The 27301-nt window shown below is 57.4% G+C and overlaps 1 protein-coding gene across 1 annotated transcript in view; it reads right to left on the reverse strand.

The window, feature by feature from the left end:
• Window positions 1-1513: 1513 nt before the first annotated feature.
• The window catches only part of DGKG (diacylglycerol kinase gamma), a 43213-nt gene continuing 17425 nt past the window's right edge, over window positions 1514-27301 (reverse strand). The window contains exons 11-24 of the mRNA XM_067302101.1: window positions 26836-26952; window positions 26336-26434; window positions 26048-26161; window positions 25863-25936; window positions 25658-25732; window positions 25432-25517; window positions 24993-25082; window positions 23373-23533; window positions 19737-19801; window positions 17973-18063; window positions 13691-13892; window positions 6133-6253; window positions 5808-5868; window positions 1514-4818 (exon numbers count right to left, since the gene is read on the reverse strand). Of these exons, the coding sequence (XP_067158202.1) occupies window positions 4720-4818; window positions 5808-5868; window positions 6133-6253; window positions 13691-13892; window positions 17973-18063; window positions 19737-19801; window positions 23373-23533; window positions 24993-25082; window positions 25432-25517; window positions 25658-25732; window positions 25863-25936; window positions 26048-26161; window positions 26336-26434; window positions 26836-26952 (1455 nt within the window). The 3' untranslated portion in view covers window positions 1514-4719. The remainder of the gene's footprint in view (window positions 4819-5807; window positions 5869-6132; window positions 6254-13690; window positions 13893-17972; window positions 18064-19736; window positions 19802-23372; window positions 23534-24992; window positions 25083-25431; window positions 25518-25657; window positions 25733-25862; window positions 25937-26047; window positions 26162-26335; window positions 26435-26835; window positions 26953-27301) is intronic.

The following is a 27301-nucleotide window of genomic DNA, read 5'->3' on the forward strand; positions in this document are numbered from 1 at the left end:
CGGAGAGACTCCCGCTGAGGATACGGGCCGGCACAGGCCGGGGTGCTGCCCTTGGAGCCTCTCGAAGCCCCCCTGCACCGGGAGAGGCGATGGGGCCCACGTGCTCCTTGCAGGGCAGCTTGGCGGGACGCTGCAGGGTCTCTTTTGGATGCTTCAGGATGAGCTGAAGGCCCTGGAGAGCCGGGTTTGGCGAGGGGCGGGGGGGGGGGAACAACTGGCGCCTGCTAAATTTAGAACCTGCTCCAGAAAGAAAGAAAGAAAAAAAAAAAGACACCCCCCCCCCCCCCGCAAGCTCCAAATTTAGCACGTTGCCGGCGGCTCCCCTGGCCGAGCTCGGTGGGGGGCACCGCGGCCCGGGGGCGGGGGGGGGGGGGGGGCGCGCAGCCCCGCCGGCGACCCCTGCCACCCCGCAGCCGCAGCCGAGCGCTTCATCACCGTCTTTATTTGACGCAAGCCCACAGCGGTGCGGACGCACACGGCAACACGCGCTACGCTACGAACGCCATGCAGGCGGCCACGGCTACGCGCGCGGCGGCAGCGAGGGGCTGGGGCGCGGCGGGGCGAGGGGCGCCCGCGCCGGGGGCGTCTCCGGGGGGCTCGCGGCGGCGGCGGGGCTCCCGCTCCGTCCTGCGGCCTCGGGGGTACGAAAAGAGAGGGGTGAGCTTGGAGACACCAACGGGGACGGAAGGTTTGAGAGCCTCAAGCGCCGTCTGGCTGCTTGGCGTCGTCCCCCCTCCTCGGGCGAAGACGTTTGCACCGTTGGAATAAGAAGGTTGTAGCTGCCGGTCCCGTCGGATGATGCCTCTGGCATGGCCGGAGCGGATCGCAGCCTCTGGGGCAGGTCCCCGCTCCATCGCCCGGGGCGGGCGGAGGAGGCGGCAGGCTGGGGGTACGCGGGCGAGGAGCGTCGCGGCAGGCTCCTTCCTGGCGGACACGCTTTGGGCAGGGAAGGGGGGGTCGTCACGCTGAACGTCGGGAGGCGACATCTCCATCGGGGCCCGTCACCCTTGGGCGCGCGGAGGTCCCACCAGCCCAGGTTGGCGGCCCCGGCGTCGCCGCGCTGAGCAGGGCGCGCATCAGACCACTTGCTCCGGAGTGTGACCCGGGCGCTCAGCACCCCACGGCACCGTACGGGACCCCGCGGGGCCGCGCCGCCGCCGCCGCTAGGAAAACCACAGCGGAAAGGGCCGAGCGCTGCTCTTGGCCCAAAGCCTCCAACGTGTGCAAGGAGCAGATTTACCGAGGCAAAAAGTTGCTGTTTTCACGCAGGCACTTTCTGACCGTGTTTTAAAATGACGAGCCCAAGCAGAGGCGGAAAGGGAGCCGAACCGGCCGCTGGAAACGCCGCTGATCTCACGGGTTGGCGTCATCCGTGTTAAACAGGGCAGGCCTCTTACCCGGCTAATAGCGCTTACAGGCAAAGGTTTGGAGCCTGCTGAGTTTCTTCTTCCCCCCTTCCCAAGCGCCAGGGTCCCCGGTGCACGGGGGACACGAGGAAGGCGACCTGCTGCTATTTCGCGGGAACCGGGGCTTATTTCGGCATCGATCCCGTACGCTTTCACCTGCTCCTGGTGAGCAGCTGCCTTAGTCCTCCTCCTCTTGGCTTCTTAGCTATTTACATCGCTCTCCGGCGAGCGCGTTCCTGGGTGATCTCCGTGTGGGATTGCACTGCCACGAGCACGCAGCCCAGGGGTGCACGCCGGGAGAAAGGGGCGCGCGGTGTCGGCGTGGCCGGAAAGGGCTCGAAGGCTTGGAAACTCGCCCGCAGCCGGAGGAGAAGGGCCGGGCACCGGCGCCGTTTCCCTCTGCCCGCCTCACTCAGTGGCGGCGGCATGGCGGCGTGGGAAGAGGCCCGGAGCGGAAAAGACCCGTCCTGAGCAGGCGGATGGGTCGGCCGCCAGGCCGCGGGGGGCAGTGAAGCCAGTCCCCGCGTCTCGCGGCGGCGCTCGGCCGGAGAGCTCATCATCCAGGGCCTGCCCGGGCCTGGAGCCGGTGCCGACCGGCATGGCCCTAGCGGACCGTGGCCCTTGGCGCACCGAGCGTGGCCTGCCCCATCGCATGGGAGACGGTGCCGCAGGCCAGGCTGCTGCTCCGTGGGAGCTTTCCCGCGTGCCGCTGCTTGGAGAGGTGGGATGGTGGCTGGGAGCTCCCCTGCGGCACCGCCGCCTCCTCCTGTGCCAGCCTCCTCCCTGCAGCTTCTGCCAGAAACAGGCCCCAAGTTAGTGCTTGAGCAGAAGTTTCCATATCTGTGGGCTTCCCATGGGCCCATGGCTGTATCGTCCATGCCTTGGCGAGGATGACAAGCAGCCCCTTTGAGCTCGCTGGCTGTTAACTCTGAAACATAATGATGGCAGTGCACTGCCGTGTAATGCTGTGAAATGGGCATCTCCAGCATGAACAGGGACCAGGTGTTGTGACACCAGGAGACCGTGGCTCTTCCCGGCTGGGGCTCCTTGTTCTGTGGCAGACGCATGTCCCGGGGCAAGAAGTGGAGGCGCAGGAGTTTTCCTGCCGGTGGGAGCTGCAATGAGGTTCATGAGGGGCAAACCTCATGCTCCCACTTTGCTCCCAGCAGCACAGGGGACTCGGTGGGGCCCAGAGGAGCTGCCTCGGAGGGAGGCTGATTCCCTCTGGTTTCCAGAGCCGGGCCGGGATGCTCACAGGAGTCCCTGTAGCCCCGCACAGGGCCCCCATGGTGGGCAGCGGGTGTCTGCAGAAGAGACCATCGACCCCCTCTGTGCGTCTGTCCTGCCAGCTCCCAGCTCTCTGGAGTGTCATGCAGCAGGGGATGCATCTGGATCACCGTGTCCTCCGTGAGTATGTCTTTTCTGGCCCTCGGCACGGCCTGGGGAAAGAGCTGGGTGTCAACCCCGCTCCCTGCCGTCTGCACTAGTCGCCAGGCCTTGCGCTAAGTTTGGGAACCTGGCCCGGGTGACAAATGCATTGGGGAAGCCACCAATGTCCACACGTGCATTTTGAAGGCATTGGCCAGGCTCACCCGCCTGGTCACCAGACAGGAGAGGAACCACCTGGTGAAAACCCACGGAGAAGCGGGTGCCCGTGCGCACCCGGGGGGCAAACGGCAGCTCGTGGGAGCTGCGATGGCCCAGGAGCTCGTTCGCTTTGGGATGGGTGAGCGAGAGAGCTGGCCTTGTGAAAAGCAAGGGTGAGCTGCTCCTCCCAAGCTCCTTGCAGTAATCCAAGAGCGTTCGAGGCAGCGCCAGTTGCCTGCTCGGAAAGCACTGTCCTGTCTGGAGAGACTTTTAGAAAGGGGACACTTCTGCAAGTGGGAAAAGCTTCTGCTGCTCCGGCCAGGAGGGCAGCGCTTCACCAGGATTTCCTGCCCCGCAAACACAGCAGCCGCTTGCGGCCCGGGCAGTAGCAGGGCTTGGGCTTCAGTACCTTAAACCATCCCTGCAAAGAAGCGTCGTGTCCCCTCGCAAGGCCAGGGACATCCTCGAGAGGGACTGAGAGTTGCCTTGTGCAAAGCAGTTCCTCCAAAGCCTGTGGCCACCTCAAAGCTGGCTCAGACTCGGCCGCTGGGCAGGGCTCCCAGAGCACGTGCCCTTGCCGTTGGGGGCGACGTCCTTCTGGATGTCTGTCCCGAGGGTTTCTAGCCCTCTGCACGGGTGGGAAGCCCTCCCTTGGGCTCCTCCAGCTGTTGGGAGACAGGAAACTCCATGGAGCTCCTTGAGCGAGCGAGGAGGTCCCCCCAGGCACCGCCTGGGTGAGAGCGGGCTCCGCCGCGTGGGGCGGCCGGCGGGAGGTGGCATTCCTGTCGCGCCTTTCCTCGTAACGGAAAAACGACCCCCAAAGAGTCTGCGAAATAAATACATAAATACGAAGACAGCTGTGAGGTCCAAACCCAGACGTGGAGAGCGGGGGTTCCCCGGAGGACGGCGGCTTGCCACGAGGATCCCTTTTTGCCCTTTCCACCTCGAAGCGTTGCCTCCTCCTGTTTACTCTGAGTTTGTCCCTGCGTGCTTGGCGAGGGCTCTCCTTGCCCAACCTGCCCCGCGCCTTGTGGCCTCCCTCTCCTGCAGCAGCTCCCAGGGCTGCCAGCCAGCGACATACTTGCATCTGCTTAAAAAAATGAACCAGCGAAGCTAGCCGAAGGCGTTGAAAACCTGCTCTGATAACAGCTAGGGAAGCGAGGCTCAGAATACCGTCTCCTCTAGGCTAAGAAAATAAATAACTTCTCAAATGTGCCGCTTTGGTGGACAGAAAGCCAGTGCAGCAAAAACATCAAGTGTCCTCCGAGAGGATTAAAAATAAATAAGTGAAGCTCGGCTTTTTCTCAGGACCAGGTTCATTTGCAACTCTGCCGGGGGGGGGAGTTGTTTAAATAAAGGGAAACAATCAGTTCGAATGCTGCTCCAGCAAACGCGCTCCCTGCACTTCAGGCTGCCTTTGCACGCCGTTGCGATGCAGGCTGGAGAAAACGCTCACGGTGGTTGAGAAGGAGCCTCCAGGACTTTCCCAGGACTAACCACCCCCATGGGGCTGGGCAGGTGCGCAGGTGCAAGCCCCTGCGTGGTTTCCCGCGGAGGCCTTTGGAGCTGCTCAAAACGCTGCGCCCAGGCAGACGTTTCCGGAGCGGAGAGAAGAGTCGGGAGAGCTGCGGAGATGAAGGTTTGGAGGCTGGGGGGGGTTGTCCTCGTTGCCCTCCCTGCCGGGGTGGGACAGCCCGTTACTGGGCTGCGGCTCCTCGCGCACCATTTAATCGCGAGTTCGGTTTCTCCGCTTCAGGAAAAAGAAGCTGCTCTTCTGGGGAGGGCCCAGCAGCATTGGCACTTGGCTTTTGTGTGTAATTTTGACCTAAAAATAAACGAAGAGCACAAATCAGTAACTGGCTTCCAGTTCGGTGAGGAGCGAGTCGCCCTATTTCCACGTGACACCAGGCGCTTCCAGCACGGCCAAGCCCCGTTTGGGGCATCCTCCAGTTTTGGGAGGCCCCAAAAAGCAACCTGAGCGAGTGTGGTAGCAACTCGTGTCCCCTCAAAGGGGAACATGGAGCCAAGTCACCCATCCCAAGCATCAGAGAGCTGCCAAGCAGGCAGCTGCCCGCACCAGGAGCCCCGGGAACCCTCCGTAGCCGCGTGCCGGGCGGGCGGGCGAGCACTAGGTTGTGTCGCACGGCCTCAGAAATAGGAGCCCCTCTGCCTCCCTTTGCAGCCAAACGCAAAGTGGGTCAGCTCCGAGCAGAGCCTCGGCCGTCTCCGCCGGGACCTGGGTCATGACATGCTCGGATGCGTGCGAATAACATCTCCGAAATCAGGTCCAGGCAGCGCTGGGCTGCGCGGAGGAGGAACTCTCCTCACGGCCGTCCCCGCGGCACGGCAGCCGCCTCGGAAGCCGCCCGCTTCCCCCCTGGCGGGTGCCACAGGCCGGCGCGGCTTTGGGTCCCTCGTACCTCCCGCCACCTGGGCTGGCCGGGGCTCGGAAACATCCCTGCGGGCTCGTGGGGTCCCCTGTCCCTGCGGCCCCCCGCCACGGCTTGCCGCCAGCCGTGGGCTGGCCCCCCGGCGAGCCCGCCGCGCTGCCGAGACGGAAATAGCAGGTTGCCAGGCTCTGCGGCCACCCACCGGCAAGCGCAGGAGCGCTGCTCGCAACCCGGCGGCTTTGCCGAGCTGCACGGGGACGGGGGGAGCGGGAGGCGCTCGGGCCCCCTGCCCGCCCCTCTTGGCTGTCTGACCCAGCTCCAAAGGGCTCGATCCGGGCTGAGACTTGCCCGGGATCCCTCCATGGCAGCCCTGTGCCCAGCTCTCTGTCCCCCGGGCCCGCTGCTCCCTGCCCCGGGGACTCACCGTGCAAGACGGCTGCATCCAGGGCTCCCCATCCACCTGCATGGGCAGCAGTTTGGACGTCCTGCAAGGTGCAAAGAGACAAAACACAGATTTGGACTCCCAGCAGGCCATACCCTGCCACAGAGAAGTCCCTGAGATCGAGGGGGGGCCGGGAGGTTCATCCCAATACTATCGAAGTGGGAACGGTGCAGGCAGCTACCCAAATGCACTGGGACCGTGGTGGGAAGACGGGCACTGGAATGAGGTGGAGAGGGAGAAGGGGCGCCGGAGGGGGTCATGCAGGCTCCGGCTTTCACCGTCGGTCAGCCGGGACGGGGACAAATACCTGATGGTGACAGATGAACACTGGGCCAGTCTCTTTCCAGCACTCTTCAGTCCCGTGTAGATCTGCCCCATCTCCATTGCCCCCTCCAGCCCCACCACCTCCAGGAGGTGGTCGCTGAGGTCTGGAAGAGAGAAGGACCCGCGTCAGGCCTGAGGCTGCCACGCTGGGATGCAGCCAGCCCGCGCCATCTCCCCCTGTGTCTCCTGCTCCAGGGCCGCCCCCAGCTAATCGAGAATGGAAAGACGTTTGGGGCACACTCATCGTTTTACTGATGCCTGATGTGTTGGGGCTGCACGGCTGGGAGGGTGCTGGGACCTCAAAATGCAGGGGATGGGACGCTATGCTGACGTGGCTGTGCTGGAGGGACACTGACCCCAGACGTCCCACAGGGCTGCACCAGCCCCCACGGATGGTCCCCGGCGCCTCTCCCCAGGCCCCTCCATGGGAAAACCCATTTGGCAGGAACCAACCACGAGAGGGGTGAAATGAGAGACGAGCTTCCCACCAGATGAGTCAGTCAATCGATCGCGAAACCTTTTATCTCACTCTGCATTGCCTTTTCCCAGTCCTCTCCCCAGTCTCTGTGGGCCCCGTCCTTGGCTAAGGAGCAAAGTGTCAGCTATATTTCTAGAGCAAGAGACTGTATCCTGGAAGTGGGGGCACTGGGGAGGCTTTTGTGGTGATTTTGGAGACAGTGGACCCCAGTGCTCCTGCTGGGAGGCCATGGGGAAGGTGCTGCCAGAAAGGCAGAGTTGAGGTGCTGCTAGAGCCACCTTGGCCTCTAAATGGCCTCGATGTCCCTTGGATGTGTCACCTTGCACTGGCCTGGGCTGAGCTGTCCTGAAATACATTTTGCATGTTGGACCCTGGCTTCCCAGCTAGTCCTGATTGCTCTGTATCACCAGACCTAGGACGGTGACATGCGAGGGCTACGGGAAGCCCAGCAAGCTGAAGATGGCTGGTGACCCCACTGCCATGAGCAGAAGGAGCCTATCTGTCATCAAAGCGAGGGCCCTGTCCGTAGGCTGACACATGAGTTTGTCATCTGCGGGTCAGCTGGCTTCCAGGAGGCGGTCCGGACTGGGCAGCGAGCGGCCGAGTCACTGAGAAAAGTATGCTCATTTTTTTTTAAGTGATTTAATATTGAGCTTGGTGCCAAAAAGTCTCCCTCTTTAGCTGAATACCAAGCAGGCCGGGCCGGCTGGAGGAGGGGACAGACAGCAGTCTGCCTACAGCAGCAAAACACTGCGGTCCGGCTCTGTAGCAGAGACTGCAGTTCAAAGCCACAAAGCTCCTGCTTTGTTCCTCGGTTTTGGCAGGATGCCTTTGGTCCAGGAAATCGGTTGATTTTGAACTCTCCAGCCTGAACCTGTCTGAGTTTCATTCATGCACAGCCTGAACGTCCTCGCTCACAGAAGCCAGCCTCCCTTCGCAAAAGTCCCCTTGGGCCCAACGAGTTCAATATCCCCTTTTGGCTGAGTATGCTCCCGTGATGGAGAAGCTGAAATGACTGCTGCAGGCAATGCCTCGCACTTCTCCAGGGATCTCATGGCTTCAGTAATCATCTGAAACATCATGGCCAGCCAACAGGGACTTCTGGTCACCTCGGAGGGCAGTGATGCTGGCAGCATTGCGGGGACATGTCCTGAGGCTGCCACTGAGGCACCACAAGCCCCAAGATCCATCTGACCTGTGATTTTGCAGCTAACCAGTGGCTCTGGTCCCCAGTTACCCCTCTGGAGTCTTGCTCACTTGCTTGCTTTCTCCTTGAAAAGGTTTGATGCCTGATCAGGTATTTTCCCACTTTAAATGAAACCATTTTACCAACAATTAGCTAAAAAGACACTATCAACAACTCAGCTGGGGGGAGGGAAATGCTGCTATCAGAGAACAGAGCAAAAGTACTCCTGGTCTGAAATACTGCAAGGTTTTTGCCCTGATTGTCCTGCCTGCACTTCCAGACACTGCACGTCACAGCAGTAATCCTCCAGCAGATCTTTGACTACATGTTGTCAGTGTTTTACAAAATGACGGCAGAAAAATCCCTAGGAATACCTAGGGAGTTATTGCAGCTTGGACCTGGCAGCCTTGGGATGGGCTAGACTGAGCAGGACCGAGGGACTCCTGCCCCACAACCCTGCGTGCTGGCCCGGCCACTGTCTTGGCAGGGATTTGACTTGCAGATTTCTCATGGATTTGCTAAAAGCCTCTTGTTGCTTTTAGAAAGGAATCACTTGCTCAGCACCTGCAAGCTCTCCATACCTGTGCCAAAGCATTCCTGAAGGCATGAGGAGGGTCTTCCAGCTAGTGAGCTGCTCTCACTGCTCTCCAAAGGTGCTCTGGCCTAGGGCGAACACTCTCCATGCAAAAGGCTCTGGCGTCCTACATCACCACAGCTCTGCTGAGCGACACCTCCAGTCATCTCCTTGCCATGCCGAGCGGCTGAGCCTGCAGATCTCCTTGGTACGTTCCTCCATGGAAAGGCTCCTTGCCTCCCAGTCTGGGCATACCTTTCCAGGGCTGGAGTCTCTGGTGGGATCTGGGCATGGATGGATTTGCCCAGATGGGGCTCTGGCTCTTGAAGGAGCTGCCATGGAGAGATGGACGCCTGCGCACACAGCAGGGAGCACGTCCTTGGCAGCAGTGGCAGCATGAAGCTGGGCACAAGGTGGCAGGTGGAGAAGGCTGCAGGGGTCCTGGGCTCAGGCACCTGAATTTTTGCCAGAAAAGCCCTTGTGCTGATGCACTTTGATGACAACTCCACATGTGGGGTTTTGCTAGCAGGAAAACAAACCTGCCTGGTTTCCTTTCCAGCTCACTGTTCTGCAAGGGCTGCTCAGCAGGTCTCTTCCAACCTCAACTGGGAATGCATAGGACCAAATTGTTCTGTGGCTGGGGTGCAAGAAAGGACTGGCCAAGGTGTGGGGGGTTGATTTGCAAAACATGGTGAATATCTGCCAGCTCACCAGTGCTCTCTCCTTGAGGCTCCAGCAGCCACATTCCAGGGGGTGGGAAGGACATCAGAAATGCTCATAAGCGAGTGAAGAAGCTCTGGTGATGGCAGTGCTCCTGTCCTCAGAAGGAGCAGGGCAAGGGCTCATGGCAAGGCTGGGCTCAGCAACACTCTGCTGAGGATGCCAGGCAATCATGATATCATCTCCACAAGTGCCACAAAAGCAGAAGCTCTTTTCAAACTTGATAGGACCAAGCAGGTAGGAAAAGCTCTCCCTCCCAGCTGTGCTTAGCGCCAGGCAGCCCCCATGCCCCAGGTGGCTCAGTACCCACAACGTCTGGAAAGAATAGGCTGAGTGACAGCCCCAGGCACGTGCTGAACACCAGCCACTGACGCGTCTGCTGCAGTCCCCAGGGTTTGCCAGTGGTGCCCAGAACCTGGGAAAAGCTCTCCCATGGCTCTCCTATGGCCCCTTCCTGGAGGACAGGCTCCATTTTGGGGTAACAGTCTTGCTGCCTTGGAGGCCAGTGCTGAGAAAGGGGATAGCGCCTGGAAGTGCAGGATAAGGTTTTGTGGGGGCTGCAAGTTTCTTCCAAAACAGCTCATTTTGTAGGCTGAGATGACTGCTCCCTGCATGCAGACACTTCTTGGTGTCACAGAGCCTGGACAAATCATTGCTGAAAGCCCTCCAGTAGCATGGACTCATGAATCACTGCCCCCAGTGCGAGCTCTCTTGGTCCATTTATGTGCCAACAGCAAGGGGCTCAGGAGCAGTGCGTGAAGCCATGCTACATGAGAGCCCAGGGTGAGCCCTCAGGTCTCAGCTCCACCTACATACCTCTGGGTGGCCAAACTGATGTAAGTGGTCCTATCTTCCATCACACTGTCCCTCGCCATGCATTGCCACCTCGTGGCATAGCCTTGGTTGGGCTGGGGCATCTCAGTGGGGCTGCCTGGTGAAGGACATCCTCACCAGGAGAGATCTGGTTGAATCTCAGGGCATCCCGCATCTTCTACCCCTCCTCAACACCTTGTCTGAATCAAATCAAGAAAAGCTGGTGGTAATCCAGATGTGGTGGAAACTCCCTGAATGAGCCAGGAGTACTGGTGGAGAAAGGCTGAATGCTGGACAGGCTCTGATCTGAGTCCAGCAGAGACACAGCTAGTAGAGCTGCATGCCTGGGCTCTGCAGTCAGAGCGGGGATGCAGAAATCTTGACAGGCTGCTCAGCTTTGCACAAGTGTTCCCAGAAATGGAACAAATCAACACTTTCTCCTGACCCCGAGTGCCATCAAAACTCATAACTGGTGTTTGCCAGTACCTGGAAGCTCTCCAGGCAGTTATGGAGATGATGGGAACTCTGCCTACGCATTGCCACGTGTGGATGTACGTGTCCAAGGAGGGATGTGTGTGCCTGGGCCAAGGAAGGTGCTATCCTTGGCTCCTGCAGTCCTGCAAGCACAAGCTGCTGAGGATTTTCCTGCTTCCCAGGTGCAATTCAAGCCCTGCTGCCCCAGGGCCAAATCCGCTGCAGCTCCCAGCAGGCTGGATGCAGCAGTAAGGGGCAGGCAGAGAGAGAAAAATGAGAGAGGCCAGCTGGCTGGCAGCTCCCCAGACTCATGTCCACTATTTTGCCTCTGTTGAAGCTGTTGCAGCCAAATCACGGTCTCTATGAAGGCACCCGAGTCCCCGAGTCACCAGTTAGCATTTGCTCGCCTGCTACGCTGGTCTGCCCGGAGCTGCTCTGCTTTGCGTAAGGCTCTGGCAGTGAGTATGAGACCTTCGCACTGGAACTTTCTCCCCATGACCTCTCACGGTGCTGCTGCCAGGAGTTCTGCCTCCACCAGAGTTTTCCAAGCCTTCTCCAGGTTGGGCAGAGAAGCCATTTCGTGTCACTTGCAAGGATCACCGTCCCTTTTTTCCAGCTCTTCCTGCTCTTCCAGACTGCCAGCAAATACACCTGACATGCTTGCTTGCTGAGCACTTTGTGTGCTGTCTCTCGCTCCCTTTGGGCTCCTGTTTTGCCTCTGTGACTGCTCAGGCTCCAGAACAGCCTTGTCCATGGAAAATCCCACCACAGAAAAGTCTCCCGGGGTTCTCCGAGCCCCCCTTGTCTTGGATCTGCTGACCTGCAAATGAAGGGCCTTGCCTAGGAGATCAGCCTAACTCTCTTTCACCATCCCTTGCTCTTCATGGTGGTGTATCAGGCTCTGGGGCACCGCTTCGGGCCAGTGACTTAATACCCAGGAAGGACAGTCTCAGCACCCAGCTCATCTTTGTGTTGAAAACTGATGCTGACACGTACTCATTTTTTCATCTCGAAGTTCCCTGCTAGCTCCCTAATCTCCATTTTACCCACTGGTTCATGTGTATGGGTCTCACAGCAGCTGGATTTCTAGTTTCAGAGCACTCCAGGGAGGCAGGCCAGTGGCTCTACATTGCCCTGTGCTCCTGGGGTGATGCTCTGGGCTCCTTCCAGCCCCAGCCCTGATCAGACACTGCCCACAGAGTAGTGAGCCTGGAGATGTCTCATCCCTCCATCGGTCACCCGTCACCCTGAGATGAGACATGCCACCAACAGTGCTCTTGGTCACTGCCACCTAGGAGAGCTATTTCTTGAGCCCTGCATTTAACCCATGGTGGGACATGCATCCACCTCTGTGCTTTGCTATTCCCAATCTGCCTGCTACTTGCGCACTCCCTTTTTCCGGCAGTTGTGGTGCCTGTGTGTCCCCACTATCCCTAACAAGCTTTGTTTGTCTCTTTATTCTCTTTCCAGCTTAAAATAAGACCCTCAGATGTGGCATCCACCTGGGGACAGGGCAGCACTCGTCCCTCCTGCCGGAGCCTTTTCTTCCTCCGGAGTTGCTCAGTGCTGAAGGCAGGTAGGTCCCTTGCCCCTTCGCTGGCCCTGTACCTCCCCAAATTCTCTTTCCAAGCTGTGATGGGACTGCGAAGCTTTCACTGACCTTGGGCTCTGGCGCACTTCCTAGTACAGCCTAAATTTAACTTCCAGGAACCGTCCTTTGCACTTCCCCATGTCACTACTAGTTATTTCTACAGCCTCGCCCCCAGTTTGCAGGAGACCAGTGTGTGGAAGAAGACTTGAGGCTTCTGGAAAATACAGGCGCTTTGTATATTTTGTTGGCTGTTTCAAGCAGCTAGAAGGCTTTCTAATCGATTTATCTCTGCCGGGTAATTTTGTCTCTGGGGCAAGCTGGGGCCGCCGGCATCCTCCCTTGCCTCTGACTGTGTCTGTGGAGATGACTCTCATACCGCAGAGGGCTCATCTCTGTGCCCAAGGCTTGTGGGGCCAGGGAGACAGCTGAGTTGAAAATGGAGTATAATTCCTTGGGACTCCTTTGACTGCCTCCTCTCCTGCAAAACCGGACGCGGCTTCTATGTCGCACCAACCCCCGCCCACCGTGGGCACAGGTATGATGTGAAGGGCCTCGGCAGGCCATGGCTGCCCACAAAAGCAGGTGCAAGGTGCTAGCAGGGTGCATGGGCGTCGTGAGGCTCGGACCAGGCTGAGTCAGCAGGAAGGTGCTGTCCCACTGACACGGCCAGAAAGCCAAGCACGTGCTTCCTGCCCTCCCATGCTCTGGTGGGGATGCTGAAGCCGCACAGCATTTGCGAGTGCCTACGATAAGCGGTGGGCAACATTAGTTTTTCCCTCATAGCACAGGGGTGCTCACAAACGACCCAGCTCCAAGAGCCGCAGCTTGCAGATAACATGCTGTTCCCGAAAAAAAACAACTGAGCTGACGGCACTGCAGCTGAAGCTTGGAGGAAGCTTAAAAAAGACTCTGGCGCCAGCTCTGCAGCTCAGTTTCCGGCTCCTCCTCTGCACCAGCAGCCCAGGGAGAAGCAGGCACCCTTCCCTACAGAGCAGGCACCCGCAGGCACCCAGGGGAGCGGGGACTCATGGTGGGCAGAGACCCCTCCTGCCTGTCCTGCCGCCTGGCTCAGCCTGCTCAAGCTCTGGCCCTGAAAACAGCCCTTGAGGCTCCCTTCTGCGTGGCACCTGAGCTAACAGCCGCCTCGCAGACCGGGGATGAACCTCTGGCCTGCAGCCCTGTGCCAACCGATGCCGACTTCCGTGGTGCCACCGCTACTGATCGGGGGTCCTCACACCTATGGGTGACAGGCCTCCATCCAAGTACCCCCACCAGCTCTGAACCCTGGAGGACGGGGGAGAAGTGACTCGCAGGTGGCAGGAGCTGCACAGCCAAGGGCAGGCCAGCAACCCATGTCCTCCCTTTCCAGCAATGCCGTCACAGCACTTTCAGCCCTAAGAAATGTGGTGCTGAGCTGTACCAAAGTGGGCAAAACCCCTCTTTGGCTGGCTTGACCACAACAGTCTTGGGGTCTCCCCAATGCCCCAAGCAATGGCGAGTGGATAGCAATCCACCTGGGTGCCATTTCAGTGTCATACCTGATGAGGTACGATTTCCATCAGCTGCGGGCCAGAAACCAAGAGTACCCAGCTCTCCCCTTGCCTAACTGTGCTATATCACACACAGCCAGAAACTACAGCCTTCACTCGGCCAGTGCAAACCCACCTGCTGCCCAGCACATCCCTCGGCTGGGCCCGCTGCTCACCTTGCACGCAAAACTTGAGCTCCTTGGCATCCGTTACCACTGTTGAATGCAGCTTCTCAGGTGCTTTCTTGCCCACCCGGTTGTAGCCGCGCTGCTTCTTGGTCTCACCCCAGAGGTTGGAGCCACCGTACATGCTGGGGATGTTGAGGACAGCGATGCCTTCCAGGGAAGTGTTGCTCAGGTCCAGCAGGGTCCCGTCACACTGGCAGATACACACACAAGCATGAGGTTATGGTCAGGCTGGGGTGCATGCAGAGCCCTGATCCCTCCTCCACGGCTCCTGCACAGCACCAGGGCTGTGCTAGGCTGGAGGCCGGCGGTCCAGGCTCTTTATGGGTCCATCTTTCTGCCTGGTGGTGTTGCGATGGGCAGAAGCACTGCACCGCACCAAGGGCCAGGCTAACGCCAGGGCACAGCAGGCCAAGGAGGGTAAACCTGGCGGGGAGCAGAGAGCAGATTAGCCCAGCAGCCCTGGGTTTATTTTGGACACTTCACGCGCCTGTTAGCTAGCTCTGACACCTCTCCAGCTGCACTGGGAGCACACAGACAGTTTGCAGGGTGCAACAGCTCCTCAGGAAGATCAGATCTGCTCAAGGTCCTCCTGGAGCAGCCCTCAGCACAGCTGGCTCGGCAGGAACGTTGGGGCTGTCCCATGGAGGCTGGGGTGTTCGAACAAAAATCCACTGGGGTTTGCTTTTCTAGGACTGGCAAACACCACCTCCTTCTTTGTTTTGCTGCTTTTCCATCTACGAGGGCGTATTTTGATATAATTTCTACTATATATTTGAAATGGACATTTAGAAAAGAGAATTCCTGTGAGACCATTTAAAACCATTTGGGTGACTTCAGCCAGACTGGATAGCAGTACCTGGAAAGGTTTTCCAATCGCAGATCAAGCAATGCCACCTAGTCCCTAGAGCAACTCAAAAAGCTTCTCCAGCACTAACTTTCCCTCTCGCCCCTTGTTCAAACTGACTTCAAAGAATTTTAAGGTTTGGCTACTCAAAGATTAACTTGAAACAGTTTGTTTGAGAGTGCAACTGGAAACTAGAAATGATGCTGGAAGAAAATATGAAAGATATTAGAGAAAAAAAAGTGAATTTAGGAGAGAAAATAATACACCAGTACTTAGAACTGGTATTCTGGATTTCACTGGCATACAGTAAAACTGCCTCATTTGAAAATTCCTTTTAAAAGGTATAATCTCTCTTGTCTGTGGCTTTCTCACAGGATTGGAAGAAGCAGACATGGAACCACATTTCTTAACTTCAGCTGTTTTCACTTTCGAGATACCAAAAATTTGGTATTCACCTCCTCTGTGGGGGCTGCCATGCAGTTCCTACAGTTCCGCTACTAAAACTGGAGCCTTGGATTTGAAAAAGAGCTCCTCTTTCTAGCTGTCTCCGAAGTCATGATTCCTGTAGGAAACATCCCTGTCTTTTGCATTCCAAGTGTATTTTTTTGAGAGCATCTGTATTTTCCTTAAAGCATCTGTATTTCCTTTAAAGCATCTGTATTTCTTTCAAAGCATCTGCTCTTTGCCTGCTAGGCTGCACTTCAGCAAATATTGGAAAAGGCATTTTTTTCTTGCATTTTGGTAATGCTAAGGAATTTCTGCCCTCTGTGTTGCTTTGCAGAGAAGAATGTGAGTTGACTGACGAAAACCCCTCTGCTGCTCTGACTCCAGTTGTTTTAGTTTAGCTGAGTGAAGGTTTTGAGCTTATTTTTAATACGCTGTCTTCTCAGTGGCTGAGTAGGCTAGCCAGCGGATGTGCAGAGATGCGCACATACACAAGCAAAAGTCTCTGTATATTCATATCTGCTCTGCCTTCCCTGATGCTCAGAGATCTTATTTTTAGCCTCGTGTTGAGCGTGAAAGGCAGGAACCTTCTTCTGGTTGCTGAGTGTAGCTCTGTCTTTCTGCAGCTTGGCTTACATCATTTATTCCCCAATGTATTTTAATAATATTATGACCTGTGTGAAGAGGAAAGACCCTAATGCTTTAAGGTGCGGGGACCAAACAAGACATCCTGGAGTGCTTGCAGCAATGTGGGCAACACATCCTACCCAGCCACAGTCCCGCACAGCTCCCAGGCAGATTCCTGCCTGTTCACCAGCGTCTAGTTCATTTTAGGATTTGAGTGAGTCGACGGTCATGGGCTGCGAAACCAAGCGATGCTGCAGGACCTGGGAGAGCCTGTTCCTGCAGGGCTGGATGGTGCTGTGCAGGATCTCTGCGGAGCGGGCAGGTCCGCGGAGGCTGGGCAATGCCGGCACGCACCCCGCGCGCGTCCACGCGCCGTGCCGGCGCAGGGCCGGCGAGCGGGAGCGCGGTCTCCCTCTTTAGCCCTCCGCTGTTTGCGTGCCAGCACGGCACAATGGGCTCTTTGAGAAGGGGCAGCTGACGGCGTGCTGGCAGAGATGCTGGAAGTAGAAATTTGCAGCTGGGGGAAAAGCAAATTCATTTCCAGGAGCTGTGCTGTAGCGGGTGCCAATTTCCAAAACAAAACTGCCATTTCTCTGCAACGATGACAGTTGCCTCGGAGCCGGAGGGAGGACAGGCTGCCGCTTTCAGCTTGAAATCCTGCGGGATTAACGCTTTCCTGCCTGCCTGCGGGAGCTGGTGCTGATGTGCACTCCATGGGGAGCACCCGGGAAGCCTACACGGTGCGGAAATGAGTCCTGCACCTGGGGATGCAGGGCTGAGTTGCAGGGGGCATGCCACCACCTGCGGTAGGATCTAAGCCCCAGAGAAAGCGGGATTTTATCCGCCCCCTCGCTCCCTGTGCTTTGCTTGCCGGCATGCCCCAGGTGGCTGAATGCTGGCGAATCGCCTGCATTTTGTGACAGGAAGCGATTGGCCTGATGTGATGTCCCGGCATAATTTTTTCCCCTCCTCGATGGCAAATAGCTCTCCTTCCCATCCCAGCCTCTCTTCCTTGGCTAGCTGGTCCCAAAGAAGCTGTGCCTGCAGCCTCTCTACCACCGTCCGGCTCCCAGCACCATCCTCCCTTCCCAGCACGCGTTACTGGTGCGGCAGTGGCACCCAAGGCCCCAGGACCCTCCTGCCCCACGGTGCTCTCTGTCTGCAGCCGTGGGGCGGGTGAACAAGGCAGCACAGATGAGATGGCCATATCCCTTGTGCTCCTGGCCCTTCCCGTGGGATTTGTTACAGGAGCATTCACTTGCTGGTTAATGTGCAAGCAGCGTCGGTTGCATGGTCAGACCCACACCGGCCCTTTGTGGCAAGCAATGTTTTTTTCCCTAGCCCTCAAGAATAACTTACAAAAGTGTCATTTATCCAGAGATAAGGGAAGCCGGAAGTTTACAGAAAAGCACGGCACAAAAAACACCAGTGCAAACTGTAAAATGACAGAGCTCTTAGCAACCGCTGGCACGCAGCGGTCCCTCCTCCCTCCTCTAATTAAAAGCTGTTTCCATGTAATCCAAAGACGGCTGTGTGCAGACACAGAGTTTACAGAGAGAGAATATTCCAGGCACACTCTCGAGTACAGCTGGAAGGGGAAAAATACAGGGCTATTCTTTTGCCTGCAGCTGGCTGGCATTGCAGCAAGCTCCTCGTTTGAGAAGCGGGCCGTGCGTTTGAAGAGCAGCCACCTTACCGATAGACAAACTTTAACAGAATATTTCACTGAACTTGTTTTGCCTAGTGCAACTTTCTCCTCAAGGGGCCTATCGGCGAGCCCTGCTTGGGACGGGAGCTTGCTCCATCCGAAACAGATGTCTCCAAGTGCCCAGTGAGCTCCTGCTCCCACAGGGTGACACGGCAAGTCGCAGGCTGCAGTAGTGCTTGATGAATCACACAGGAGCTCTGCGATTCAGTCACTGGCACATGCATCCATTTGCACACTAATTGCGCCGGCAAGCTGGCAGAGAACAAGGCGACGGGACTTTGCCGTGGGAAGCTGCTGAACTAGGCTGCAGGTCCACGGAGCTGCTTCAGCCCAGAAAAATGGGAGCTCTTGCTCCTGCTCTTTGATTATGGTTGTTTATTAGTCCTTCTCTGTGGGATGCAGAGATTTGGGCATTGCATGGACACCTAAGAGATACTCTGCTCGAAGAGAGGTGGCTGTCAGCTGTAGCACCCATACACTGGCAGCCTCCTTTGCCTCACCGTGCTGCTGCAAGAGATCAAGGGTGTCATGGCACCATAATCCCAAAGGATAAAAGTGACTGAGGAACCAACGGGTAACACTCTCCAAAGAGCTTTTGTGTCTCATCCCCCCTGGCTAGAGACAGGCATCTTTCTCAGGAAACTCACCTCCACCTCGACATAGTCATGGAGCTTCTTGCAGGTGGCCGCAAAGGTTTCTGATGTGCCGAATTCAAAGTACCACAGCTTGTTCTTCATCCTGGGCACACAGAGAGTAGGTGTTAGCATCTCACTTGGGAGCAGCTGCTCCCCTGTCCTCCCCCAGCTCACCCAGTGGTCTCCATCCCTCAGCCAGTGACAGCAAGATGTGCTGCAAGATCCTTCAGAAAAGCCTTCACAATGGGGATGCAAGCTTCCCAGGACTCATGGCCACCGGGAGCTGTATTGAGGGACAAAGTGTGGCTCACATGGACCCTGGCTCCCACACAGGAGACCTGATAGCCTTTCTTCTCCCTGTCCTTGGGAAGCCAGGGTCCCTGGTGAGCAGGGCCAGGACTCCTGGGAGCATCCTGTGGGGAAGGAGGATGTGGGATGCTGTGTGGTATCCGGGGATGGGGCAGGGCCTCCTCCTCCACCTGCTCCTCAACAGAGCTGAGTGTGGGCTATCGTCTCCCACCAGAGCTCCTGCCACTCATGGGGACTGCCAGGGGCAGAGTGTGCTGCGGAGAGGATGGTCCCAGCCTCAGCACCCTGCCTTGTACTCTCACTGCGCCCCATTGCCAGACTGCTTGGGCTGCTGCGGCTTGGGCTCTGCCATCAGGATTTTGCAGGAACACATCCCCTGTGACTGTTGCTTGTGTGGTGGGAAGGAGGGAGGAGATGTGTGCGTCCTCGCTCTGCCTCTCTGTGCATCCCTGCTCTGTCTCTCTGTGCTTCCCCCTCTGTCTCCCGTAGACTCCTGGGCTTTTCTGCCTTGCTTTAATCTCTGCCTGGAGCTTTCACAGGGACCCATAAAATGAGGGCGATTTGAATTTCAGAGCAGAACTGGGAGGTGGATTCATTGGTCTCTTTGGGACTTTTCTAGCAGGCATTTCTGAAAGCAGGGATGCAGGGCACAAGCAACTGGGTCCTGCTCCTGTCATGCCGTTTTTATGAACTTCAAGTGAAACCTGAGCTAGCTGTAACCTGTTCCCCTGCTCTGCCCTTGCTGGATAGCTTGTTCCTGCTAGTCCTGGAATTCCTCGCTAATTATAAAGCATGAATGAACTTAATTGGGTGCACAGCCAAGTTCTAGGAGCTTGCCATGCCGCGCAGAAACGCCAGCGCTGCAGTCTGGAGGAGTGGCCCCAGCCGCGACGCTGGCTCTGCTGCGGCTGCCCTTGTCCCTGGGGCACGGGGCAGGAGCGCATCCAGCCCCTGCCACGCTGGGCTGTGCCCTGGTGCCTCCCATGCTTGTGAAATGAGGCTGGCCAAACACTGTGCTCCCTCCTGTGAGACCGGTCCTTCCATGATATTGCTTCCCATCCCATAGGGAGAGGGTCAAGGAAAGCCACACCAGCATGACAGGGGGAACGGAGGAGACTGGGAGAGGGCCCATGGGCAGAGAGACCTACCCATGGTCTGAGACCTACAAGGGAGGGAAGGGAGAGCAGACGGCAGGGGGCAATTTTTAGGAGCGACTTGGCTTAGCCGAGCTCTTGAACTGAAGCAAACCTCAGTAAGCTCCGTAAGTGCTAACTGGTGCACCTCCCAGGCCCTGCTCTGACCCATGGCCCTCAGGGGTGGGTGCTGGGCTCCAGCACACCCCCTCAATGTGGTCCAAGGCAGACGGGCAGGGTGTTTGAGCCCCTCCACTGCCTGGCCTTTGGGGATGGCAGGTAGCTGGGTGGCAGGCACCTGCTTGCCTGGCTGGGGTGAGAGGGCAGGCCTTACCTGCTATTGAATTTCTCCGGGTGCTTTTCTCGCATCATGTGGAACCGGTGCGCGATGGAGGCATCCTGTAGGGAGAGGGAACACAGAGCCATCCGCATCAGTGTGGAAATCACAGAATCACAGAAAGGTTGAGGTTGGAAGACACCTCTGGGGATCATCTAGTCCAACCTCCCTGCTCAGACAGGATCACCTAGGGCACATTGCCCAGGGCCAGGAAACAGAAACCTCCCGCCACACTCCCTTTGGCCATGGTTTGGGGTGGCCTTGCTCTCTGACCACAGGAGAAGGAGGCACAGAGATGATGGAGTGGGGAGGGTAGAGGGCTGCCAAGGGGGCCCAGGGTCCACCCAGGTTGGCTGTGGGTGCTGGGGGACTTGTGTCTCCCTGGAGAGCAGCTGTGGGATGATGGAGCCATCTCTGACTGTGGCGCTGGAGCCACAGCCACGAAATCACACTGGAAGAAGACCATTTGAGCTATCTGGTAGCATGGGGCTCAGGTCCCCTCTGGGCACTTCCAGAGCTGCGCCTTTGTAACTGAGACGGCATCTTCAGCCAGGACTGCTACAAGAGCTTTGAATGGGCTCATTAAGCAAGACACAATTAGCGAACTTGTCCTCCTTCCTGCTTTATGGGGGGCTCCAAATGGAGCAGATGCCAAGGTAGGGAGGAAAAGCTACGACAGGGACAGCAGTGGCAGGGAAGAGCTGCATGCTCCTGGCCTGCACAGCAGCAGGTCTCCAGGGGAGGGGGTCCCCAGGCTCCTGCACCCTAAAGCTCTGCCTCCCTACCTCTCAAAGGGTTTCATCTCTTCTTCTCATCATAACCGTGCAGGGGATGGTGTTTAAGCCTGACTTACAAGCTGTCATCAAATGGCAAATGCAGTTATGTCCCCTGGGGTCCCCAGGAGCAGCTCTCCTGAGCGTTCCTGCAATAGCCCAGCTGCAGCGGGCAGTCCCACGCCTGACTTTCAGACCGCAGAGACGCGGCCTGTTTGGAAGCGCGGCAGAGCCTGCCCCTGCCGTGCAGCTGGATGCAGCCCCTCTGGGAGCACGGGGGTCCTGCATTAGCCCCCATGGGCCGGGGGGGGGGGGGGGTCTCTCCAGACTCAGGGTTTGCATGCCCTGGAAATGTGCTTTGCCACATCAAAGGGGATTTTTATCGCTGACGGCTCAGTGACAGGATTGTCAGCCAGGACCTTCGGGAAGCCCAAGGTTAAACATAGCACAGGAGCTATTTGCAATCCAAAACTTCCTGTCAGTGATATCACCCCACTTGGCACCCAGAAATGGAGGAGGAGGAGATAGGAAGCAATGTTCAGGGCGCTGACCCAGAGGGCCGAGCCGTCTCCTGCGCATGAGCTGAGCTGCCGCGGCTCTCCTCGCTCAGCTGCTCACCAGCTCCCCGAACGAGAGCGGGGAGAGACTCGCTTCAGCGCCTTTTATGTTTTTGGTCAATGAAGTCCTTTCATTTCCCTTCAAAACACTTAACCCGGCAGCGGCAGTGATGGCAGCAGCACCGTGTAACCATGCAATGTGGGGAAGCCAGTGACGCAAAGAAATACACTTTGATGCCCAGCGACACAGGGTTATTAGCAACAGCAGCTTAAAATAAAGTGAAGGAAAGCCCTGGGGAATGGGCAAGAAAGCTGCCTACCTATCTGCTTTGAAAAAACACCCTCCGGTGGTGCTGCACATGCTTATCTGGGGCTCCATGGCAATGACCCATCTTGTGGTGCCCTGCTCACACCACGTGTGGGATCATCTATGTGTCAGAAACAGGGTCTCGCTCGGGTTACTGCATCCCCAGGGAGCAGTGGATGTAGCTCTTTCCCCTCCAGGGATGCCAGGAAAACCCATGACCCACCACAAAAATGCAGCAAGCCCACATGAAAAGCAATACCTGTCCAGCTGGGGTCACCCATTCCCAAAGTCTTGCTGCTGCCCAAGCAAGCAGCCCCTGGTACATGCCTAGGCCAACTTTCGGGGCTGGGGGGAGCCCTCGTGGCACAGGGCTCAGTGGGGAGAGCAGCACTTCTGTCCTCCCTGGGTGCACCTGGCCAAGGAGCAAGAGGCTGGGTTTAACAGCGCCTTCATATGGACCATGCAGCAGCACAAAGGGGTGGCGTGGGGTCAAAAAAAAGCTGTGGAGGAGAGCCGAATGCTTGCTAAATGCACGGAGAGGAGGGGACCTGCAGCCTCGACCAGCAGGTGACACTCCCAGGGCGCCCATCCTGCTCTGTACATAGTAAAGCACCAAAGGTATTTTTAGCTGACTTGGTGCATTTTTGCACCAGGAACATGCAGGACAACAGGATCTTGTGACCAGCAAATGCCCTGCAACCACCGCAGCCAGCAAGGAGGATGCCTCTTCCGGACCCAGCCTGAAAGGAGATCGCTGGTGTGGAGGGGAGGTATCACTGCGTGCCTGCTTTCTCTTGGGAAACCCGACCCTTTTGCTGTTAGCTTTCCCCTTCCTCAGCTCTGCTGAGCCCAGTCAACCAGTGGCCAAATGCATCACTTCAGCTGGGAAAACCCTGCCTGGCTACCAAAGTGGGGCTTTGCCAACTCATGCCCTGCCTCAGCAAATGTTTTATGAGGTGTATCCAGCCTGCAAGGCCTCTTGACAGCACCTCCCTGACCTGGGTTTAAGCTCCTTGTGCACTTAGTCTTGCAGCATCCCCGGCTTGGAAGGGAGACATTTGATGAACATTTATGCATTTAAGTACTGTTACTGCAAAGGATGATAAAAACAGAAAAAAAGTGCTGAGACTGAGGGAGCTTGGAAATGTGAGCAAGGAAGAGCAGGGAGGAAGGGTCACCAGCTAGTACAGTGTGGGAGGTACTCATGCTCAAATGTAGAGTTTTACCAAATACTTAAAAGGCTTTTATCTCTCTGAGGAATGTCACAAGTAACCAGTCTCTGCTCTCTGTGAAGTATCTTGAGGCTCATTCTGAAGAGAGGGCTAAGAGATGTCTAGGAGGAGACAAGAATAGAAACTATGGGCCAAAAGCTGCCCTGGGAGCTGGCATCCCCCAAATGCACCCATTTGGGCTATATCACTACATTTGGGCTATATCACATTAGTGACTTCAGGGCAGCCGTGGTATTTCCCACTAGCTGAGGAAGCACCCCTAAAGCCCTGATCCTGCATGGGTTTGTGGTTTTGGTGGATGCAGAAGATGTCTCACGTGCCCCCCAGCCTCTGGGGCTCTTATCTTAGCTTTGCTTTAATTGCCTTGGACTTGGCTGTTCCCACTTGGCATACGTGCGTCTGGCCGCCTCCACCGAGCCCTGGCATAGCAGTGAGGAGGGTTTTTTCGAAGGTAGGACAGGTCTTGCGTGGTCTCAGTTGTTTTGGGATTGCTGGTTTGGACACTGACTGCTGGCCCCCTTGCCGTGCACGCTCTGTCCAGGTAAAATCTGTGTCACCTTGTGCTCTGGTGTGACGTAAAGCCTCAGCCCTGCTCCACGAATTTGTTTGCCTGAGGATGGGGCTGCAGGACCACCAGTTTTCCCGTATCCTCTGGTGGTAGCAGCAGTCTTCCCACTGAGCAACCTGTGCTAACACATCCCTCCCTTGTCCTTTTCTGGCTGCTCCCTGCTTTCCAGCAGTGAAGCAGGTCCTCAGCTACTCACCACCCCTATTGAGAAGTAGTTGTTGATGATGCTGTATGGGACAGGGTCCCCATGTGCCTCTCTGTCACTGGGAATTACATCTATTTGCCAGCGGTCCAGCATCACCTCAGTGCTGTGCTCGATATCTTTCAGCACTTTCATCAGGTTGCCTCCTTCATAACCTGTGGAGGAAAAGAAGATGCACGTTGGTATTTAAGGAGGGGATATAGTCAGGGGTTGAGCACTGGCCGGAGTGTCCTGGTCAGCCTGGGGCCAGCCAGGGGCTGCTGGTGCTGCTGTGAGTGGTGCTGGGCCCCTCTGACATGGTGGAGGCAGGGGTCTGTCAGCCCCCATGATGACTCAGTGTTGCTGGGGCTGTCAGGAGTAGCTGTCAGCCCCAGCGGTGGTGGACACCGGAGAGCCAAGATGTCCCACTGAGAGCTGGGAGCTGGTGGGATTGGGTGGTGACAAGCTGTGCCCTAGCAGCAGGCATGACATGGTATGGCAGAGAGGAAATGTGAAGGACCGCAAGGTGCTCTGGAGCCTGTGCATGGGGCTGAGCTCCTGGGGAAAGCTACGGGCCCAGGATTCCCTGGCAGATCTGTGCCTGGCATTCAGAGGAACAAGGTGGGGATGGAGTGGGCTGTCAGAAGAGGCTTTCCCTCTCCCTGGGAGCACTGGGTCCCACCTCGCCAGCAAGGTTCACCCCCTTGTTCATGCACTCGGGCTCTGCCTGCCTTTGCCAGCCTCCAAAAGGGGGGCAGCAGGGTCCTCATGCCTCCCGCAGGGCACACATTCTTCTGTCCCCAGCAGCAGTGCTGGCTGCCCTTGTGAGGGGACATGCTGGGCCACCAGGCTACGATTTCACTTGGAAGACGCTGAGGTTTGGGGTCATTCCCACCTCCTCTTCTGGAAGGAAATGCCGGGGCCTCAGCGCAGCTGTCAAGGACACCCTACCCTGCCTTGCCCTGCCTGCACAAGGGAGCCCTGGCACTTGGGCAGATGCAGGCGGGGGGGTGACAACTCTGAGCAACCCAAGAGACCCAGGAGGGCTCTGGCTAACACCTAAAAAGCCGGGTTCCCCTGGGGTGTGCTCAGTGGCCCTGGGGGCTGCAGAACTGGAGTGATTTTGCACTGGAGAGATGCACAGTCTGTCTTTGCACCAGTGGCAGTAATTCCACCTAATGGCACACCTCTCCCAGTTGAAAAAGACTGGGGTGCAGGGACCAGCTCATCTAGGCTTAGAAAGCAGCAAATGCTTTTTTTGGAAGGGGTTAGAGGTACCAACAGGAGGCACCATGTGTGAGTCGCGACCCCACGGCTTGGCGGCAGTAAGTGGCCAGGGCACCCACACAGGCTTGGCTAGCACAAGGCAAGTGCAGGATTGACCTGTCTTTGAAAAAGCCAGGTCAGCATCTGGAGACATTTCTATTTGCCCACATGCAAAAGCCATGTGGGCTACTGCAGGGGAAGGATGAGAGCACCATGCACCAGCAATGGGATGTGCAAGATGACTCCCAGCACAGCTGGAAGGACATCCTGAGAGCCATCCCTCCCCGGCAGGACTGGTTCCCCATGGAGGCACAACAGAAGGCACCCAAGGGCTGGCCACCTCGTCCCAGGATGTTCACTCAGCCTCACCTCCTCCCCAACGCAGGCACCTGGCGAGGTCATTGCCTGTTCCTAGTGGCAGGACGGCCACTGGTGGGTGCTTCAGCAGGTTTGCTTTGTCTGCAATCCAAGGAGAATGAGAGATTAGGGGCTATCTTGAAAGGGCTTTGCCCAGATTGGGCTCATTCCCTGCTCCTATTGAGCAGGGAATTGTCCTTCCTCTGCCAGCACCCCACGTCAACGGTGTGGGGGGGTCTTATAGGGCCCACATCTAGCTCTTGCAGAGGAATATCAGGGAACCTGAAGCAAAAGTGACAGATCATTGAGGACACGAGTGGAGGATGCTGTGCAGGAACAGAGCTGTTGGCTGGCTCTCCATGCATGGGAGCTCCACAGCCAGGGCACACAGCTGCAGGCTGTGGCAGGAGGGGATGTCTGCCCCACTCGGCCTGGCTGGGTCCTCACTCACCTATGCAGTCCAAGATCCAGCCCACAGTGCCATCCCCTCCACAGGCCAGGATGCGGAAATCTGGAGTGTCCCGAAAAAAGTTCAGCCTGGAAGAGGTGAGAAGGAAAGAAAGGGTTACCTGGGGGAGAGTGCAGGGGTGAGCAGGAGCAGAAGCTGATGGGACAGGGCAGGGGGACAGGATGGGTGGGCTGGGGCCAGCTGAGGAGCAGCCGTGGCACCTCCGTACCCTGGAGCAGGCCCTCCACGGTCCAGGTTGTACACTTGCCGTGGGTTGAGTAGGTAGTGAAATTTCCGGAGGACCCTAAGGAAAGAGAGAACGAGTGAGGGGCCCAGCAAAGGAAAGTGAGCAGCTGGCCAGCCTGTCTTGACTGGCAGACCCCGACCCAGTGGGGCCATGGAGGGATGCTATCCCCAGGCAGGAGCTCACGTACCTCTCTCCTTGCCTTCCTCCGCTCTTGGGATTCACAAACACAAGCAGGGGGTGAGTCCCAGGCCTGGGGCTGATCTGAAAGGCAGGAAAGCATGGCTGCAAATGCCTGACTGCTGCAAAACTTTGGGCATGCATCTGCAGGTGGTCGTGGCAGAAAGCCTCCTCCAGCCTGTCACGGGATCCTACCTGCAGGCCTTGCCCGTCCGTGGTGGAGTTGAACTTGAAGCCCTGGTTGTTGTCCTCAGGGCTGGTGCTGGCAGGAGAGTCGCTCTCCGATTTCCTGGAATGGGATTGCCTGTCCTTTGGGGAACAGAGGAATGGGCATGAAAGCCATGGAGAAAAGGTATGCCAGCAACACCAGAAACAAGGAGGCAGTCAGCCACGCATGGCGATGCTCCGGCATGGGACTGGCAGGGTTTTGTGCTGGTTGGGGCATCCGCATGGCGCAGCAACAGGGGCACAGGGGTGACTTACCAAAACCACTGGGCAGATGTAGGAAGGCAGCAAAATGTGGTCCCGCAGCAGGCCCCCATCGCACTCGGGCTTCACATGGGAGGCACATTTGTTGTGAAGCTGGAGGAAGGCAGGAGGAAGGGAACATGAAGCAGGCAACACTGCAGCGCTGGGTTCTGGCCTCCTGCTGGCCCGGTCCCACCCCATGCGGTCTCCTGGGATGTTCTGGGTGCTGCCCCAGGCTGTCGATCCTCTTGCAAGCAGGGGCCAGCTTCACAGCTTGCAGGAGAATTGAGCCTGGGGGCAAGCAGCACATCGCTCCAGCACCCCAGGAGGATGGGGTTGTTATGTGTCAGCCATCCTGTTTCCAACACTGAGCCTGGCACTGCCTGGTTTGCAGCAAGACCCTCTCCTTCACACTGGGGCAGACCATATGGGGTGACCGGCAGGGCTGAGACATGCATTCCAGGTGGCGGGGTGCTCTGCACTGTGCCCCCTAAGCCCACACCCCATGTACTCACGGTGATTTGGCACCAGACACAGTGCAGGCCGGTGATGCCCTGGTAACACTTGATGCTCTTGTGGCATCTGTCACACTTGACGGGGGAATTGCCCTCAATCCAGGTGTGCTGCATCACCTGCAAGAGACGGGAAGAAACTGCAGCCGCACAGGGCAGTGCCCATGAGCCCAGGGGAGTGTCTTGTCTGCTCAGTGCCCACACAACGGGGTCTGTAGCTAACTGCCTGATTTTGGAGATCAGCCTTGCAGGGACGCTGGCTGGCTGGCACTGCCCTTTCAAAACTGCCCTCCTCCACAACTGCCATATGTCTCTGCTGCTCTGAACAGTGTGCTGAACACAACCTGTCTGCCAACAAGCACCAGCTCTGCTGCAGAACCAGGAGCAAACCTCAGGGCTGGGCTCTTGTGGATTCCTGCTGGCTGGGGACAAGGCTCCCCTGTGGCACTGGGCTCTGGAGGCCAGGAGA

The sequence above is a fragment of the Apteryx mantelli genome, chromosome 9, assembly GCF_036417845.1.
Source record: "Apteryx mantelli isolate bAptMan1 chromosome 9, bAptMan1.hap1, whole genome shotgun sequence".
In the NCBI taxonomy this organism is placed as follows: domain Eukaryota; kingdom Metazoa; phylum Chordata; class Aves; order Apterygiformes; family Apterygidae; genus Apteryx; species Apteryx mantelli.